The sequence below is a fragment of the Ornithorhynchus anatinus genome, chromosome 9, assembly GCF_004115215.2.
Source record: "Ornithorhynchus anatinus isolate Pmale09 chromosome 9, mOrnAna1.pri.v4, whole genome shotgun sequence".
NCBI lineage: Eukaryota > Metazoa > Chordata > Mammalia > Monotremata > Ornithorhynchidae > Ornithorhynchus > Ornithorhynchus anatinus.
The window spans coordinates 59,504,630-59,520,176 of record NC_041736.1 but is presented as its reverse complement, the minus strand read 5'-3'; the positions used below and the strand labels follow the sequence as shown (position 1 = coordinate 59,520,176).

The following is a 15,547-nucleotide window of genomic DNA, read 5'->3' as shown; positions in this document are numbered from 1 at the left end:
TGTTAAGCACTTACTATCTGCGGGACCCCGTTGGGGTAGATAAAAGCTAATCGGGTTGGACACAGTCCCTGTCCTACAAGGGACTCACAGTCTTAGCCCCATTCTACAGAGGAGGCGCTCAGTACACACTGTTGATCGACTGAAGACCCTCTGTCGGCTTCCAAGGGGCCGAATGAACGGAGCATCTCCAATCGGACCCAGGTATGTGCTTTTTCTTCCTGATTTACTTGGTCCTCAGCGAGTGGGGGGAAGCAGCATGGCGAGGTGGCCTGGGAGTCAGAAGGGCACGGGTTCTAATTCCAGCTCCGCCACTGTGTGACCTTGGGCAAGTCACTTCGCTTCTCTGGGCCTCGGTCACCTCCCCCGTAAAACGGGGACCGCGACTGCGAGCCCCACGTAGGGACAGGGCCCGTGTCCAACCCGATCTGTTTGTACCCACCCCCGGCGCTTACTAAATTGCCTGGCGCATAGTAAGCGCTTAACAACTACCATTATTATTATTATTATTGCTTCACCTGACCGGAGGAACACACGCAGCGCCACTTGTATTAAGAAACATTTTATTAACAAAACAGTAAAGTCCACTTGCTTAGCATTTCCAGTAATGGAGAAATAGGCCTTGCAACAACGAAAGAAAACCCTTAAATATCAATCACACAAAGCACTATAAGGTTATAGGGGCATTTCTGACCTCTCTCTGATGTCGGGAGGGGGGCGGTGGTAGAGGGGCGGGGGGGCGCGAGGGGTCTCACACATCGCTTCGGGCTTTCATTTTAAAAAAGGCAGCACGTTACAGGGATAGAAAAGAAGCCATCTCAGTCGGACACGCGCGGCGGAGAGGTGAAATCGAATTGCCGTTAGGTAGTTTGAAACCATAAAGATGGCTGCTGTCGGATTCTCCCACAGCGCACCCCCTTCCCCCCCATTCCGTGTGACCCCTGACCTTTGCCCCCTCTGGGGATGGCAGGGTCAGGACTCAGTTCTTTTCGCCGCCGGACGGGGTGGGACGCCTTTCCTCCGGCCCGGCCACCACGCGCCCCGGGTTTTCCCGCCCTCCGCGGGCAGCGAGGTGCGAGGCCCGGCTACGCTACGGAAGAATAGCCGGGCGTGGGGGACTCTGGGGTTGCCCGCTGATTCTTGCTTTTTCGCCTTCGTCTTCCCTGAGTTCGGCTGAAATCTGGCGGGGTCGAGCCGGGCCACCCCGGAGAGCCGGCGGGGTTAGAAAAATAGATATTTGGGATGTGTGTGTGTGTGTGTGTGTGTGGTGGGGGGGCGGCTACTGAAATCAGATTGTGGGGGTGGGAGACACCTTTCGGTGGTGGGCCCAGACAGCCGGGATCTTTCGGGGGAGGTGCCCCCCACCCCAATATTTCCGCCTTGGGGCGGGGGGAGGTTGGTCAAAGGAAACTGGAAATTCCTCATGTAAAGGGGGGTGCGCGTCCCCCTTCCCGAGCCCCCGCCACGACCTCTTTGCGGCAGTGGAGCGGGTTTTGACCCCTCCGGGACCTCCGTCCCCCACCCCGGCGGGGCTCCGAGATTTATTGCTGTGAACCCCCCGAGCACCGGACGTGCCGAGAAAGGCGGGGGGCTCCCGTTCCCGCCTCGCGGCCAAGCGGGGGAGGCCGGAGCTCGGGGGACTTTCCGGCCGGGCCCTCCGGGGTCAGAGCGAGTCGGGACCGGGGCCTTGTCGGAGCCGGGCGAGTTCCTTGAGCTACTCGTCTCCCGGGGGAAAAAAGCGGCCTCTTCGCGGCGGCGTTTCAAGCGTGCCCGTTGGGCTTGGAGGTCAGGTGGTCTGTCTGGCTGTCGGGGTCTCCTCCCGCAGTTTGGCCAATTGGGGTGAGCGTGGGATGGGGTGGGCTGCCGGGAGGGACCGGGGGGAGATCTTCTACCATCCAACAAACCTGGCTATGGTCAGTGGCTACCCAGGTGGAGGGGCGGGGGAGGGTGGGAGGAAGTTTACAAGAGATAGATATATATTATATATTTATATATGTTTTGCTTTCTAATCCACTTCTTCCGTACAAACTACTAAAACTCAATTGCAACGAACAGAGGCTGTACAGGTAAGAAAGAAAGAAACCAGCGGACTCGCTCTTTATTGACACATCCCCCACTCCACCCCCACACGCTGTAAATCAAACGGAGGAGAGTGGGGGTGGGGGGAGAGAGAGAGAGAGAGACAGAGAGAGACAGAGAGAGACAGAGAGAAGTGGGTGGCGGTCGGGAAGGGCAGAAAACTCAAAGGGGTGGAGGGGGTCGGAGGTTCCGGATGGAGCAAAAACTCTCTATACCTAGCAATACTAAGAGAACATCAAACTTTACCCAAAATGGCCGATGAGCGGATATAGTTTGCATCGTCTATACAACAGGCTATAAAACGTCACTGATCACGGTCCAGAAAGCACACAGAGATGTGTTTTTTTTTTTATATAAACATATGTAATAACGTAGTAAGCGTGCATGAAAATTTCCCAACGATCGCATCTATGCCCTCTCGCTGCGTTCCTGCCGGGGTACGGTTTGGAAACGGAGTGTCCTCTGGCCAACCCCCGTCTCCCCTCCCGACCGGAAAGGGGTAGGGGGGAAGGGGTCGGGGGACGGGGGGGGGGGGTCGGCTGGGGCACGGCCGTTCCCGCGTCAGTCTCCGGAAGAGGCGTCGGGGGCCGGACCGGCGTGTCCCCCCACCACGCCTCGGCCCCCCGCCGCCTCCGGCCGCGTAGGTAGCTTCTCGTCGATTGTGTCTCACGCTCCTTTTGTGCCTCTGCCGCGCCCGGTGACGCTCCTCGGCTCTGGGGGGGGCGGGGCGCGGGAGGAGGCGGGGGCCCCGGCCGTCTTCCCTCCCGAAGGTCCCGGGGCCGGCCGGCCGGACCGTCCTCGTGCCGCGGCCCTCCCGGCCCGGGTCCGTGTGTGCTTCGTACAAAGTGTGGAGGGGGGTGAGGTGGTGGTCCTCTGGCGGGGGAGCGGGGTGGAGGGGGCGGGGGAGGCCGGGGCGGGGGTGCGTTCAGGTCTCGGGGGTCCGGGCGAGGGTCCGCGGGGCGAGCCCGCCGCTGGGATCAGACATAGTACTCCTTGTCCTTGTTCTTCTTGCTCTTGGCGGCGGCCTTGGCGCCGGCGGCCCCGCCGGCGGGCCCCGCGGCCTGCTTGTCCTTGACCACGGCGCCGTTGCTCTGGGCCGAGTTGCTGATATAGTTGCGGCTCTCGTCCACGTGGTAGGAGCCCTCGTCGCGGTTGCGGTACTTGTACATGGCGTAGAGCAGGATGAGGATGCAGAGGGCCGCCGCCGCCACGATGCCCACCACCATGCCCGTCGTGCTGCTCGACTCGCGGATCACCTCGGCCGAGCCCGGGAACTGCTGCTCCCGCCCGCCCGCCCGCGTCGGGTTGGCTGTGGGCACACGGGGGACACGGACGCGGGACAGAGAGAAGGGGGGGGGGGAGACGGAAGTTATCGCCCTGTTTCGGGATCCGCCCGACGCCCATCCGCCCTCCCTGACCCCTCGCCGGGGGCGGCCACCGTTGGACGACGTCTCGTTTCAGGGAGCCACGCGGCGTGGCCTTGTCGTTTCTTTTACGGTATTGGCGCGGCGCCCACGAGGTGCCAGGCGCCGTACTGAGCGCCGGGGCCGAGCCGACGGCATCAGGTTGGACACAGTTGGACACGGGGCCCGCAGTCTCATTCCCCATTTTCCGGGTGAGGTCACCGAGGCCCCGAGGAGTGAAGCGACTGACCGCAAGGTCGCGTGACGGAGGCACCGTCAGAACCCAGGTCTTTCTGACTCCCAGGCCCGGGCTCTAGCGCTAGGCTCCTTCCGCGCCACCTACGCCAACCTGTGTGCCCAGAACCCTTACGTACCTGTCTTTCACCCCCGTTTCTGAATCCCAAACTCAAGTTCACCCCCTGCTCTTTCTCCCTCCTGTAGGGAAATATGCATTTGGAAACGCCGGGAGAGTGGGGATGGACTCTACTGAGTCTAACTCTGGTGCCCTGCAAACATCCCGTCAATCAGCAACCAAGGGGAGTTTTTGAGTGCTTACTGTGTGCGGAGCACTGTAGTCAGCACTTAGAGGTCAATAATAATAACGTTGGTATTTGTTAAGCACTTACTATGTGCAGAGCACCGTTCTAAGCGCTGGGGGAGATACGGGGTCATCAGGTTGTCCCACGTGAGGCTCCCGGTCTTCATCCCCATTTGACAGATGAGGTCACTGAGGCCCAGTGAAGTGACTCGCCCACGGTCACACAGCTGACGAGTGGCAGGGTGGGGATTTGAACCCACGACCTCCGACTCCCAAGGCCCGGCTCTTGCCACTGAGCCGCGTTGCTAACAGCGGATTTGGTAGGCACAGTCCCTGCCCATAACGAGCTTGAGTCCTCTTTCAATCCACACACAGAGGGTGTCCAACAAATACCAGTGATTGACCGATACGTCCAGCCAGGAAACGCTCAAGAACTCTGGTGGTGCGTCTGTGGGTGTGTACGTGTATATATAATAATGTTGGTATTTGTTAAGCGCTTACTATGGGCCGAGCACTGTTCTAAGCGCTGGGGTAGATACGGGGGAACGAGGTTGTCCCACTTGAGGCTCACAGTCTTCACCCCCATTTTACAGATGAGGGAACTGAGGCCCAGAGAAGGGAAGTGACTCGCCCACAGTCACACAGCTGACAAGGGCAGAGTTGGGATTCGAACCCATGACCTCTGACTCCCAGGCCCGGGCTCTTGCCACTGAGCCACGCTGCTCTCTACAAATATATGTATGTTTGTGTGTGCGTGTACACTGTTTCCAGTGGGATAGGGCCCCGGCCTGGGAGTCAGACGGACCTGGGTTCTAATCCCGGCTCGGCCACTTGTCTGCTGTGTGGCTATGGCAAGTCACTTTGCTTTTCTGGGCCTCAGTTCCCTCATCTGTAAAATGGGGGTTAAGACGGTGAGCCCCATATTGGACAGGGACCGCGTCCAACCCGATTTGCTTGTAGCCACCCCTGCGATTAATTCGGTGCCTGGCACATAGTAAGAGGTTAAGAAATACCACAATTATCATTATTATTGTTATTATAAATTGGCTGGTTTAACAAGAACTCAATCTTCAAATGGCCTCGTATGAGCTTGGATCTGTGACATTTGATATTTGCCCCAAGCCCACGGGACGTATGAACGTATCTTTAAATTATATAATATAAATTACTGATTGATTCATGTTAATGTCTCTCTCCTGCTCTAGGCTGTAAGCTCATTATGGGCAGGAGATAGGCCTGCCCAATTCTGTATTGTCCTCTCCCAAGCGCTTAGTACAGTGCTCTGCACAAAGGGAGCGCTCAATAAATACAGATGATTGACTGAAGAGAGCCGCTCCAGCGTTTCCTGAGCCAACAGAGGTGAGGGAGAAGCTGGGCTGGATCCAAAGCCAACAGGAACCCCGCGGCTGTTCCTTCCTCAGATCTATGTGCCAGGCACTGTACTAAGCGCTGGGGTAGAGAAGCAGCGAGGCTTAGTGGAAAGAGCCCGGGCTCGGGAGTCAGAGGGCGTGGGTTCTAATCCCGCTCCTGCCACCGGTCAGCTGTGTGACTTTGGGCAAGACACTTCACTTCTCTGTCCCTCAGTTCCCTCTTCTGTAAAATGGGGATGAAGACTGGGAGCCTCACGGGGGACAACCTGATGACCCTGTATCTCCCCCAGCGCTGAGAACGGTGCTCTGCACATAGTAAGCGCTTAACAAATACCAACGTTATTATTATTATTCACTTCTCTGTGCCTTCATCTGTAAAATGGGGATGAAGACTGGGAGCCCCACGTGGGACAACCTGATTACACTGTATCTACCCCAGCGTTCAGAACGGTGCTTGGCACACAGTAAGTGCTTAACAAATACCATCATCACACGAGCTAATCGGGTTGGACACCGTCCCTGCTCCACGTGAGGCTCACGGTCTTAACCCCGTTTTACCCATGAGGTAACTGAGGCCCAGAGAAGTGAGAGACGCGCCCAAGGTCCCCCAGCAGAAAGGTGGCGGAGCCCGGATTAATCATAACGTTGGTATTTGTTAAGCGCTTACTATGTGCACAGCACTGTTCTCAGCGCTGGGGGAGTTACGGGGTCATCAGGTTGTCCCCCGTGAGGCTCACGGCTAATCCCCATTTTCCAGATGAGGTCACTGAGGCCCAGAGAAGTGAAGTGACTTGCCCACAGTCACACAGCTGAGGGGATTCGAACCCAGGACCTCTGACTCCCAAGCCCGGGCTCTTTCCACCGAGCCACGCTGCCGGGATCCCCCGCCTCCCTCCGTTAGGCCGCGCTGCTTCTCCGGCAGGCCGGGCTTAGGAGCGGGGGCGCCGGGCCTGGAAACCAGGAACATCAAAAGCCTCCTTGGATAACTTCTCCCACCTGCTAGAACGCTTTTAATTTTAGACCCATTTTCACAGTGAGCTCATTCGGGCCATCTGCCTTCGAAATGGGAGAGGCGGCGGAGGAGGGAGAGGGCGAGGAGGAGGAGGAAGAGGAGGAGGACGGGGAGAGGCGGCCCGTCCTCGCCGTTGAAACGACAGGATCTGAGGGGACTCGGCGCCCGGAGGGAAGGCTGAGCTATTCTCAGGCGGGCGGCTAAAACGGGCTTCGGATCCCCGCTCTTTCCGATGCTCTCTTCTCCGGCCTCGCTACCTCAGGGAGGGAGACCGGCCTTCCTCTCCGCCGATACGCGAGACTCGCGTATCGGTCGGAATCCTTTCAGAAAGCTCCTCGGCTGCCGACGAGACCCGCACTTGGGCTCGAGCGCCGGCCGGGCTCGGAATTTGGACGGGGGGGGGGTGGCGGTGGGAAAACCTCTGCCTCGTCTGGCGGGGAGACGCTTCGTTTCTTTTCGGAGAAGCCTTTTCATTTCGGGGAAGCCGCGGGGCTCAGTGGCAAGAGCCCGGGCTCGGGAGTCAGAGGGCGTGGGTTCGAATCCCGGATCTGCCGCGTGGCAGCCGGGTGACCGTGGGCAAGGCGCAGATGAGGTCACTGAGGGCCAGAGGAGGGAAGTGACTCGCCCACAGTCGCTTCACTGGGTCTCAGTGACCTCATCTGCAAAATGGGGATTAAGGCCGTGAGACGTGGGACCACCTGATTCCCCCGGATCTCCCCCAGCGCTTAGAACAGTGCTCTGCACGTAGTAAGCGCTTAACAGATACCAACATCGTTATTACTATTCTTTTCTACCACCAGACTTGAGACTCGGGGAGAGCGGCGGAGCCAGCTCGAGGAAAGGGGCGACTTGAACTACTGAGCTCAGCTGGAGACCGTCGGCTCTCGGCCCACGGCACCTGGGTCCATATCTGTAATTTATTTCTTTATATTAACGTCTGTCTCTCTGGGGACATTTGATATCGGCCCCAGTCCCACAGGATTTATGTGCATAGCTTTAAATTATATCTAATAAATTGCTCGATTCAAGTTAATGTCTGTCTCCCGCTCTAGACTGGAAGCTCGTTGTGAGCAAGGGAATGTGTCTGTGCTACTGTACTCTCCCGAGTGCTGAGAGCAGTGCTCTGCACACCGTCAGCACTCGCCACCTGTCAGCCGTGTGACTTAGAGAAGCAGCGTGGCGCAGTGGAAAGAGCACAGGCTTTGGAGTCAGGGCTCATGAGTTCGAATCCCAGCTCTGCCACTTGTCAGCTGTGTGACTGTGGGCAAGTCACTTAACTTCTCTGGGCCTCAGTTCCCTCATCTGTAAAATGGGGATGAAGACTGTGAGCCCCACGTGGGACAACCTGATTCCCCTGTGTCTACCCCAGCGCTTAGAACAGTGCTCTGCACATAGTAAGCGCTTAACAAATACCAACATTATTATTATTATTATTATTTATTAAGTCACTTAACTTCTCGGGTGCCTCAGTGACCTCATCTGTAAAATGGGGATGAAGACTGTGAGCCCCATGTGGGACAACCTGATTCCCCTGTGTCTACCCCTAGGGCTTAGAACAGTGCTCGGCCCATAGTAAGCGCTTAACAAATACCAACATTATTATTATTATTATTATTAATCAATACGACTGAATGAATGAATGTTCCACACACAGTAAGCGCTCAATAAATAGGTCGACTGATGAACTGACTGTGGGCAGGGAACGTGCCTGCCGATTCTGCTCTGGTGGACTCTTCCAGTACAGTGTTCTGCACATAGTGAGCGCTCAGTAAATACCACTGATGGATTGATTTCCCCATGCCTCCCAGTGGCTCCGAGGCGTTGCATCCCTGTTGGTCAGCTCCTTCCTTGCTCGTGTCCTAACCGTCCCAGTGCTCGATTCTCGCACCTACGACCCCTCCATTCCCGTGCCGGTCTCTCCACCGGGCCCAGGGGGTCCTTCCTGGAGAGAAGCAGCGTGGCTCAGTGGAAAGAGGTCGGGTTTGGGAGTCAGAGGTCATGGGTTCTAATCCCAGCTCCGCCACTTGTCGGCTGGGTGACTCTGGGGAAGTCACTTAACCTCTCTGGGCCTCAGTGACCTCATCTGTAAAATGGGGATCAAGACTGTGAGCCCCATGTGGGACAACCTGATTACCCTGGATCTACCCCAGTGCTTAGAACAGTGCTCGGCACATAGTAAGCGCTTAACAAATACCAATATTATTATTATCATTATTATTGGCACAGAGTTAGAGCCTAAAAATACCCAAATTATTATCATGTATTGGGCGGCCACTGAGTACAGAGCACCGTACCAAACCCTACTGTGTGTGGGGCCCTGAACGGTCCCAAAATAATAATAATAATTATTATTATTGGGAAAGTACAACTTAACAGAGTTGTTAGTTACGTTTCCTGCCCACAACATGCTTACTGTCTGGAGGGGGAGACCGACATTAATATAAATAAATTAGGGATATGGACACAAGTGCCGTGGGGCTGAGGGAGGGGGGTGAATAAAGGGAGCAAATAGTATTTGTTAAGCACTTATTATGTACAAAGCACTGTTCTAAGCGCTGGGGTTGATACAAGGTAATAATAATTATTAGAGTATTTGTTAAGCACTTTTGTACAAAACAGTGTTGTAAGCACTGGGGTAGATACAAGGTAATAACATTAATTATATTATCTGTTAAGGTCGTACTATGTACAAAACACTGTTCTAAGCTCTGGGGAGATGATAATAATAATTATGGTATTTGTTAAGTACTTACTATGTACAAAGCACTGTTCTAAGCGCTGGGGTAGATACAAGGTAATAATAAATATTATAGTATTTGTTAAGCACTTTTGTACAAAACAGTGTTGTAAGTACTGGGGTAGATACAAGGTAATAATATTAATTATATTATCTGTTAAGGCCGTGCTATGTACAAAACACTTTTCTAAGCTCTGGGGTAGATAATAATAATAACTTTGGTATTTGTTAAGCACTTACTATGTACAAAGCACTTTTCTGAGCGCTGGGGTGGATACAAGGTAATAATAATTATTATAGTATTTGTTCAGCACTTATGTACCAAACAGTGTTCTAAGCACTGGGGTAGATACAAGATAATAATTATATTATCTGTTAAGCACATACTATGTACAGCACACTGTTCTAAGCTCTGGAGTAGATAATAATAGTACTAATAATTACGGTACTCGTTAAGCACTTACTATGTACAAAGCACTGTTCTAAGCGCTGCCGTAGATAGGATCTGCTGTTTGCCCTTTACTAAATAATACTAAATAATGATGGTATCTGTTCAGCGCTTAGTAGGTGCCAAGCACCGATCTAAGCGCTGGGGTAAATACAAGGTGATCAGATTGTCCCTCGTGGGGCTCAGGGTCTCAAGCCCCCTTTTCCAGACGAGGCAACCGAGGCACAGAGAAGTGAAGTGGCTCGCCCGAGGTCACACAGCAGACACGTGGCAGAGCGGGGATTAGAACCCACGTCCTCTGACTTCCAAGTCCCGGCTCTTTCCACTACGCCCTTCTGCTTCTCAGGCTGCTATAGTAAATACTTAACAAATACCTTAATTATTATTAGGAGGGCAAAAGGCCTGGATAATCCACAGATTACAAAATCAGCTTTGGCCTTTTTCGTTTGAACGGGACTGTAACGGGTTTAATAATGATAATAGTATTTGTTAAGCGCTTACTATGGGCCAGGCACTGTGCTGATCGCTGCGGGTAGATACAAGATAACCAGGTTGGACACACAGTCCCCGTCCCACATGGAACTTCTAGGTTTCGTCCCTCCTTTTCCAGATGAGCCACCGAGGCCGGGAGAAATGAAGTGACTTGCCCAAGGTCTCACAGCGGACAAGTGGCGGAGCCGGGATGAAAACCCAGGTCCTTCTGACTCCCGGGCCCGGGCTCTAATGATAATAATAATGTTGGTATTTGTGAAGCGCTTACTATGTGCCGAGCACTGTTCGAAGCGCTGGGGTAGACACAGGGGAATCAGGTTGTCCCACGTGGGGCTCACAGTCTTCATCCCCATTTTACAGATGAGGTCACTGAGGCGCCGAGAAGTGAAGTGGCTTGCCCACAGTCACCCAGCTGACAAGTGGCGGAGCCGGGATTCGAACCCATGACCTCGGACTCCAAAGCCCGTGCTCTTTCCACTGAGCCACGCTGCTTCTAGCGCTACCCGCTAGGCCACGCTGCCTCTGACGCCGGCTCCACCAGAACCCAACTGGAGTCTTATTGAAGATGGGGGAGTTGAGAGCTGAGACTTTAAGGACGCAGCGAAGAGAGTCAGATCAAAGGGGGCAGGTCCTAAGACTCAGAAAACAACAAAAAAATCAACCCGGGCCAACTGAACAAAGCTCGGCTCGCGACGGCGAAGAGGGGAGGGGGAGGTCACAAACCCTAACCCGGCCCTCAATCCCCCGACGCCACCGGACGCCCCTCAATCAGTGGTATTTACTGAGCGCTTACTCTGGGCAGAGCACTGTACTAAGCACTTGGGAGAACACGATACAACACACATCAAACCCAAAACTCCTCTCCCTTAGCTCTAAAGCCCTCAATCTCTTCGCCCCCTCCTACCTCACCTCGCTATGGAAAGAGCCCGGGCTTGGGGGGTCAGAGGTCATGGGTTCGAAACCCGGCTCTGCCCCTTGTAGATGTGTGACTGGGGGCGGGTCGCTTCACTTCTCTGTGCCTCAGTTCCCTCATCTGTAAAAGGGGGATGAAGACTGTGAGCCTCACGGGGGACAACCTGATGACCCTGTATCTCCCCCAGCGCTTAGAACAGTGCTCTGCACATAGTAAGCGCTTAACGAATACCGACATTATTATTACGACTACAACTCGGCCCGCACGTTTCGTTCCTCTAATGGCAACCTTCTCACCGTGCCTCCGTCTCATCCATCTCGCCGCCGACCTCTCGCCCACGTCTCGGGTCGCCCTCCCTCCTCATATCCGACGGGCAATGACTCTTCCCCGCTTCAAAGCCTTATCGAAGGCCCATCTCCTCCAAGAAGCCTTCCCTGACTGCGCCCTCCTCTCCTCCCGCTCCCTTTCCACCGTGTAAAGAGCACTGTACTAAGCGCTCGGGAGAATACAACAGAACAGACACACTCCTTGCCCACACCGAGCTTACAGCGGGGGAGGAAGATATTAATAGAAACAAATAAAATGACAGATGCGGACGTAAGTGCTGCGGGGCTGGGAGGGGGGACTCACTCAATTCAACCGTATTTGGTGAGCACGGACTATCCGCAGAGCACTGCACTAAACGCGCGGGAGAGCACAACAGGACGACAAACAGGCACATTCCCTGCCGGCAACGAGGATAAATAAAGGGAGCAAGTCAGGGCGGCGCAGAAGGGAGTGGGGGAAGGGGAAACGAGGGCCAGGGAGGATTAGAAACCGGTTAGAATTCCGGGCAGTTGCCCGAAAATGGTTTTGGATCGGAGATGGGAAGATTTAGTCTGTTTCCAGGGTTCGGTTTTCATTAGTGCTGTGAAAAGAAAATTGGAAAGGCAGCCTCCCGGGGTGCCTGAGAATTGAAATGAGCCCTGCCTCTCGTTCTTTCCCCTCCCAGGGAGAGGCAGCCTCGCTCTCTCTCTCTGCCTCTCTGGGCTTCCCGAAGAGCCGGACCCCTGGGAAGCAGCGCGGCTCAGTGGAAAGAGCCCGGGTTTAGGAGTCAGAGGTCGTGGGTTCCAATCCCGGCTCCGCCACCTGTCAGCTGGGTGACTGTGGGCAAGTCACTTCTTGGTGCCTCAGTGACCTCATCTGTCAAATGGAGATGAAGACCGTGAGCCTCACGAGGGACAACCCGATGACCCCGTATCTCCCCCAGCGCTTAGAACGGTGCTCGGCACATAGTAAGCGCTTAACGAATACCAACGTTAGTATTATCTGAGGGTCCCTCGGTGGTGGGGGTGGACGAAGTCAGGTGGGCCCGGCCCCCCAAAGCTCCCCACGGTCTTCTCCGGGGGTCCGACCCGGGAGGGAGGGACGGCTCTCTGCTCTTCCTTCCACCCGCCTCCTGGGAGCAGTGGGATCGGTGACGGTGTGTGCTAAACGCCCCCCGGGGCAGCGTGCTGTCCCGAGCCCTCGGGAAGGGCAGGTCCGACGGAAGCAGGGCACCTGCACGCTGCCCGTGAGGAGCTTCCTCTCTAACGCGACTCAGACTTCCTCTCTAACCTGTGAGTCGGGAGGACCTGGGTTCTAATCTCGCCCCCGTCTGCCGTGTGGCCTCGGGCAAGTCGCTTCACTTCTCTGGGCCTCAGTTCCCTCATCTGGAAAACGGGCATTGAGACGGTGAGCCCCACGTGGGACAGGGACTGTGCCAACCCCATTTGCTTGTATCCACCCTAGCGCTTAGTATAGTGCTTGGCACATAGTAAGTACTTAATACCACAATTATTAGTATTATTACTGAACGCTCGGGCAAGTCCGACAGAAGCGGGACACCCGTACCCTAACCTCACGAGGAGCTTCCCCTCTAAAGGGACTCGGACAGGATCCGGGAGTCTGAAGGACCTGGCTTCTGATCCCGTCTCCGTCACTCGTCGGCTGTGTGACCTAGGGCCAGTCGCTCCACTTCTCTGTGCCTCAGTTCCCTCATCTGTCAAACGGGGATTAAGTCTGTGAGCCCCACGTGGGCCAACCTGATCACCTTGTATCTCCCCCGGCGCTTAGAACAGTGCTTGGCACATAGTAAGCGCTTAACAAATACCTACATTATTATTACTATTCTCTGCGCCTCCGTTTACCCCTCTGCAAAATGGGGACGAAGACGGTGAGCTCCATATGAGAGAGGGACGGTGTCCAACTACTCCAGCGCTTCACGAATACCGGACAAAAGGAAAGAAAACAGCAGGGGTGGGCGGGCTCGGGGATTCGGCCTGGCGGGCGCGGAGAGGGCGGAGGCGGTGCCAGGGGGCACCCGGGGCGACAACATGCACACCGAGACGGCGGGGGGCGGGTGGGTGGGGGGGAGTCGGGGCTTCGGGATAGAAGGTAAGAAAAAAATGCGACTAACCTAACCCACCTGAGCTCGGCTCACAAGGGTCAATGTCCTCATCGTCGCTGGGACACTCGGCGGAAGCCACCAGGATGTCGTCGGTGGTCTGCAAGGCAAACAGACGCGGAGGAGGGGGGTCACCGAGGGGACTCGGGGCTTGCCGTTCGCCCCCACCCCTTCCCCCGGAGCGGGGGCCGCGGGAGCTCGGGAAATACGATCCGCCTCACGACTTCCCCACTGCCGTTTTGGCCCGTTGGTTGCCGAGGGGCAAGCGGCCGCCGACCTGGGAGCCCATGGCGGGCCTGGTCCGCGGGCCGGCACCGAGGTCTCCCCGGGAGGGGCCTCGCGTCCCGGGCCCCGTCCTCAGGTGTCTCCGGGGACCCTGACCCTCGACCCGGTCCCCCGGGGCAGCGGAGGGCCCGGGGCCGGGCCCGTGTCCCTCCCGTGGCGCGCCGAGGACGTTCCGTGGATTTCGACGCAGGCCGGCGCGGCTAGATCCACCGGAGATGCCCATCTCGGAGCCGGGGATTCTACCGGGCTGGGACCCGGATCGGAGATGTTTTCACGGGATCGTGACCTTTGGTGTCTCGCCTGGTTTGGAAATACAGCTGGTCCCGGGGCCCGGCACCGTCCTGAGCGCTGGGTAAAAATGGTGACATCGGAGGGGAAGCGGCGTGGCTAATAATTTGCCGATAATAAGAACAATTGCGGTATCTGTTAAGCGCTCACTATGTGCCAGGCGCCGTCCTAAGCTCTGGGGTAGATACGACGTCATCAGGTTGGGCCCGGTCCCTGTCCCACACGGGGCTCACAGTCTTACTCCCCGTTTTGCAGAGGAGGTAACCGAGGCACAGGGAAGTGAAGCGACCTGCCCGAGGTCACACGGCGGACAAGTGGCAGAGCTGGGATTAGAACCCATGACCTTCCGACTTGTTAGACTGTGAGCTCGTTGGGGGCAGGGAATGTGTCTGCTATATCATGGTATTATCCTCTCCCAGGCGCTTATTACAGCGCTCTGCACAAGGTAAGCGCTCAATACGTACGACCGACTGACCGCTTCACAATTCACTGCCACGGAACCGGGCGGAAGAGCTGGGTCTGGGGGTCTGGAGCCGCTGTGTCCGGTGGGTGGGTGGAATACGCTGCCCTTCGGCTCCTTGGATATGGGACACGTGGGAAATCCTCGGCCCGAATGCCGGAAGCGGTCGGGAACGCCGTATCCGAGGAGGGGCCTCTGGGATGGGCGGGATCAGCCCAGGCCCTGGATGACGGTGGGTACGGACGGTAAGAGATATCCGTTAGGGGCTCGCTTGTGTGCCAAGCACCGAGGTACGTACAAGCTAACGGAGTCAGTCAGTCAACAGTATTTATTGAGGGCTTACTGAGTGCAGAGCACTGTATTAAGCACTTGGGAGAGGACAGTACAACAGAGTTGGGAATAACAATAAAACCGGCGCAATAAAGAGAAGCAGCATGGCCTGGTGGATAGAATGCGGGCCGGGAAGTCAGAAGGACCCGGGTTCTAATCCCGGCCCCGCCCCTCGCCTGCCGGGTGACCCCGGGCCAGTCATTTCACTTCTCTGGGCCTCAGTTCCCTCATCCGTGAGACGCGGATCAAGCCCGGGAGCCCCGCCTGGGACCCAGACCGTGTCCAACCCGATCGTCGCGTAGCCATCTCGGCACCTAGTACGGTGCCCGGCCCATAGTGAGTGCTTAACAAAGACTATTTTAAAAAAACCTGGCATCGCCCTATGCTCAGACAGGGGGCGGGTGCCCCCGCCATCCTCGCTTTTCTCCGCGGCAGTCAATCCTTCACTTCTGCCTGCGTCACATACCACCCCCTGCTTAATTCTTGGATCGTTAAATAACTTTTCGCAGAAGACCCGCAATTAAATTCACGTCGCGACGGCGTGAAATCCAACCGTCTACTCCCCGTCGGCGAAACGGTCGCTTAAGTGTCCGCCTCCCCGGCTGGACGGTAAGCTCCCGGTGGCCCGGGACCGGGTCTGCTCATTATAATAACTGTGGTATTTGTCAAGCGCTTACTACGTGCCACGCACTGAGCTAAGCACTGGGGTAGCTACGAGATCATCGGGTTGGACACGGAGCGCTAGGGCGTTCAGGACAGCACCTTGTCTC

General features: G+C 56.0%; 1 protein-coding gene across 30 annotated transcripts in view; it reads right to left on the bottom strand.

The window, feature by feature from the left end:
• Window positions 1-546: 546 nt before the first annotated feature.
• Window positions 547-15,547, bottom strand: part of NRXN1 (neurexin 1) — a 637,736-nt gene continuing 622,735 nt past the window's right edge. For 14 of the 30 annotated variants that reach the window (XM_039913064.1, XM_039913071.1, XM_039913069.1 and 11 more), the window contains 2 exons: window positions 13,427-13,514; window positions 547-3,385 (listed from right to left, as the gene is read on the bottom strand). In XM_039913064.1, coding sequence (XP_039768998.1) covers window positions 3,054-3,385; window positions 13,427-13,514 — 420 coding nt within the window. In that variant the 3' untranslated portion in view covers window positions 547-3,053. The remainder of the gene's footprint in view (window positions 3,386-13,426; window positions 13,515-15,547) is intronic. The other 16 variants (XM_039913065.1, XM_039913072.1, XM_029072504.1 and 13 more) reach the window with 3 other exon arrangements.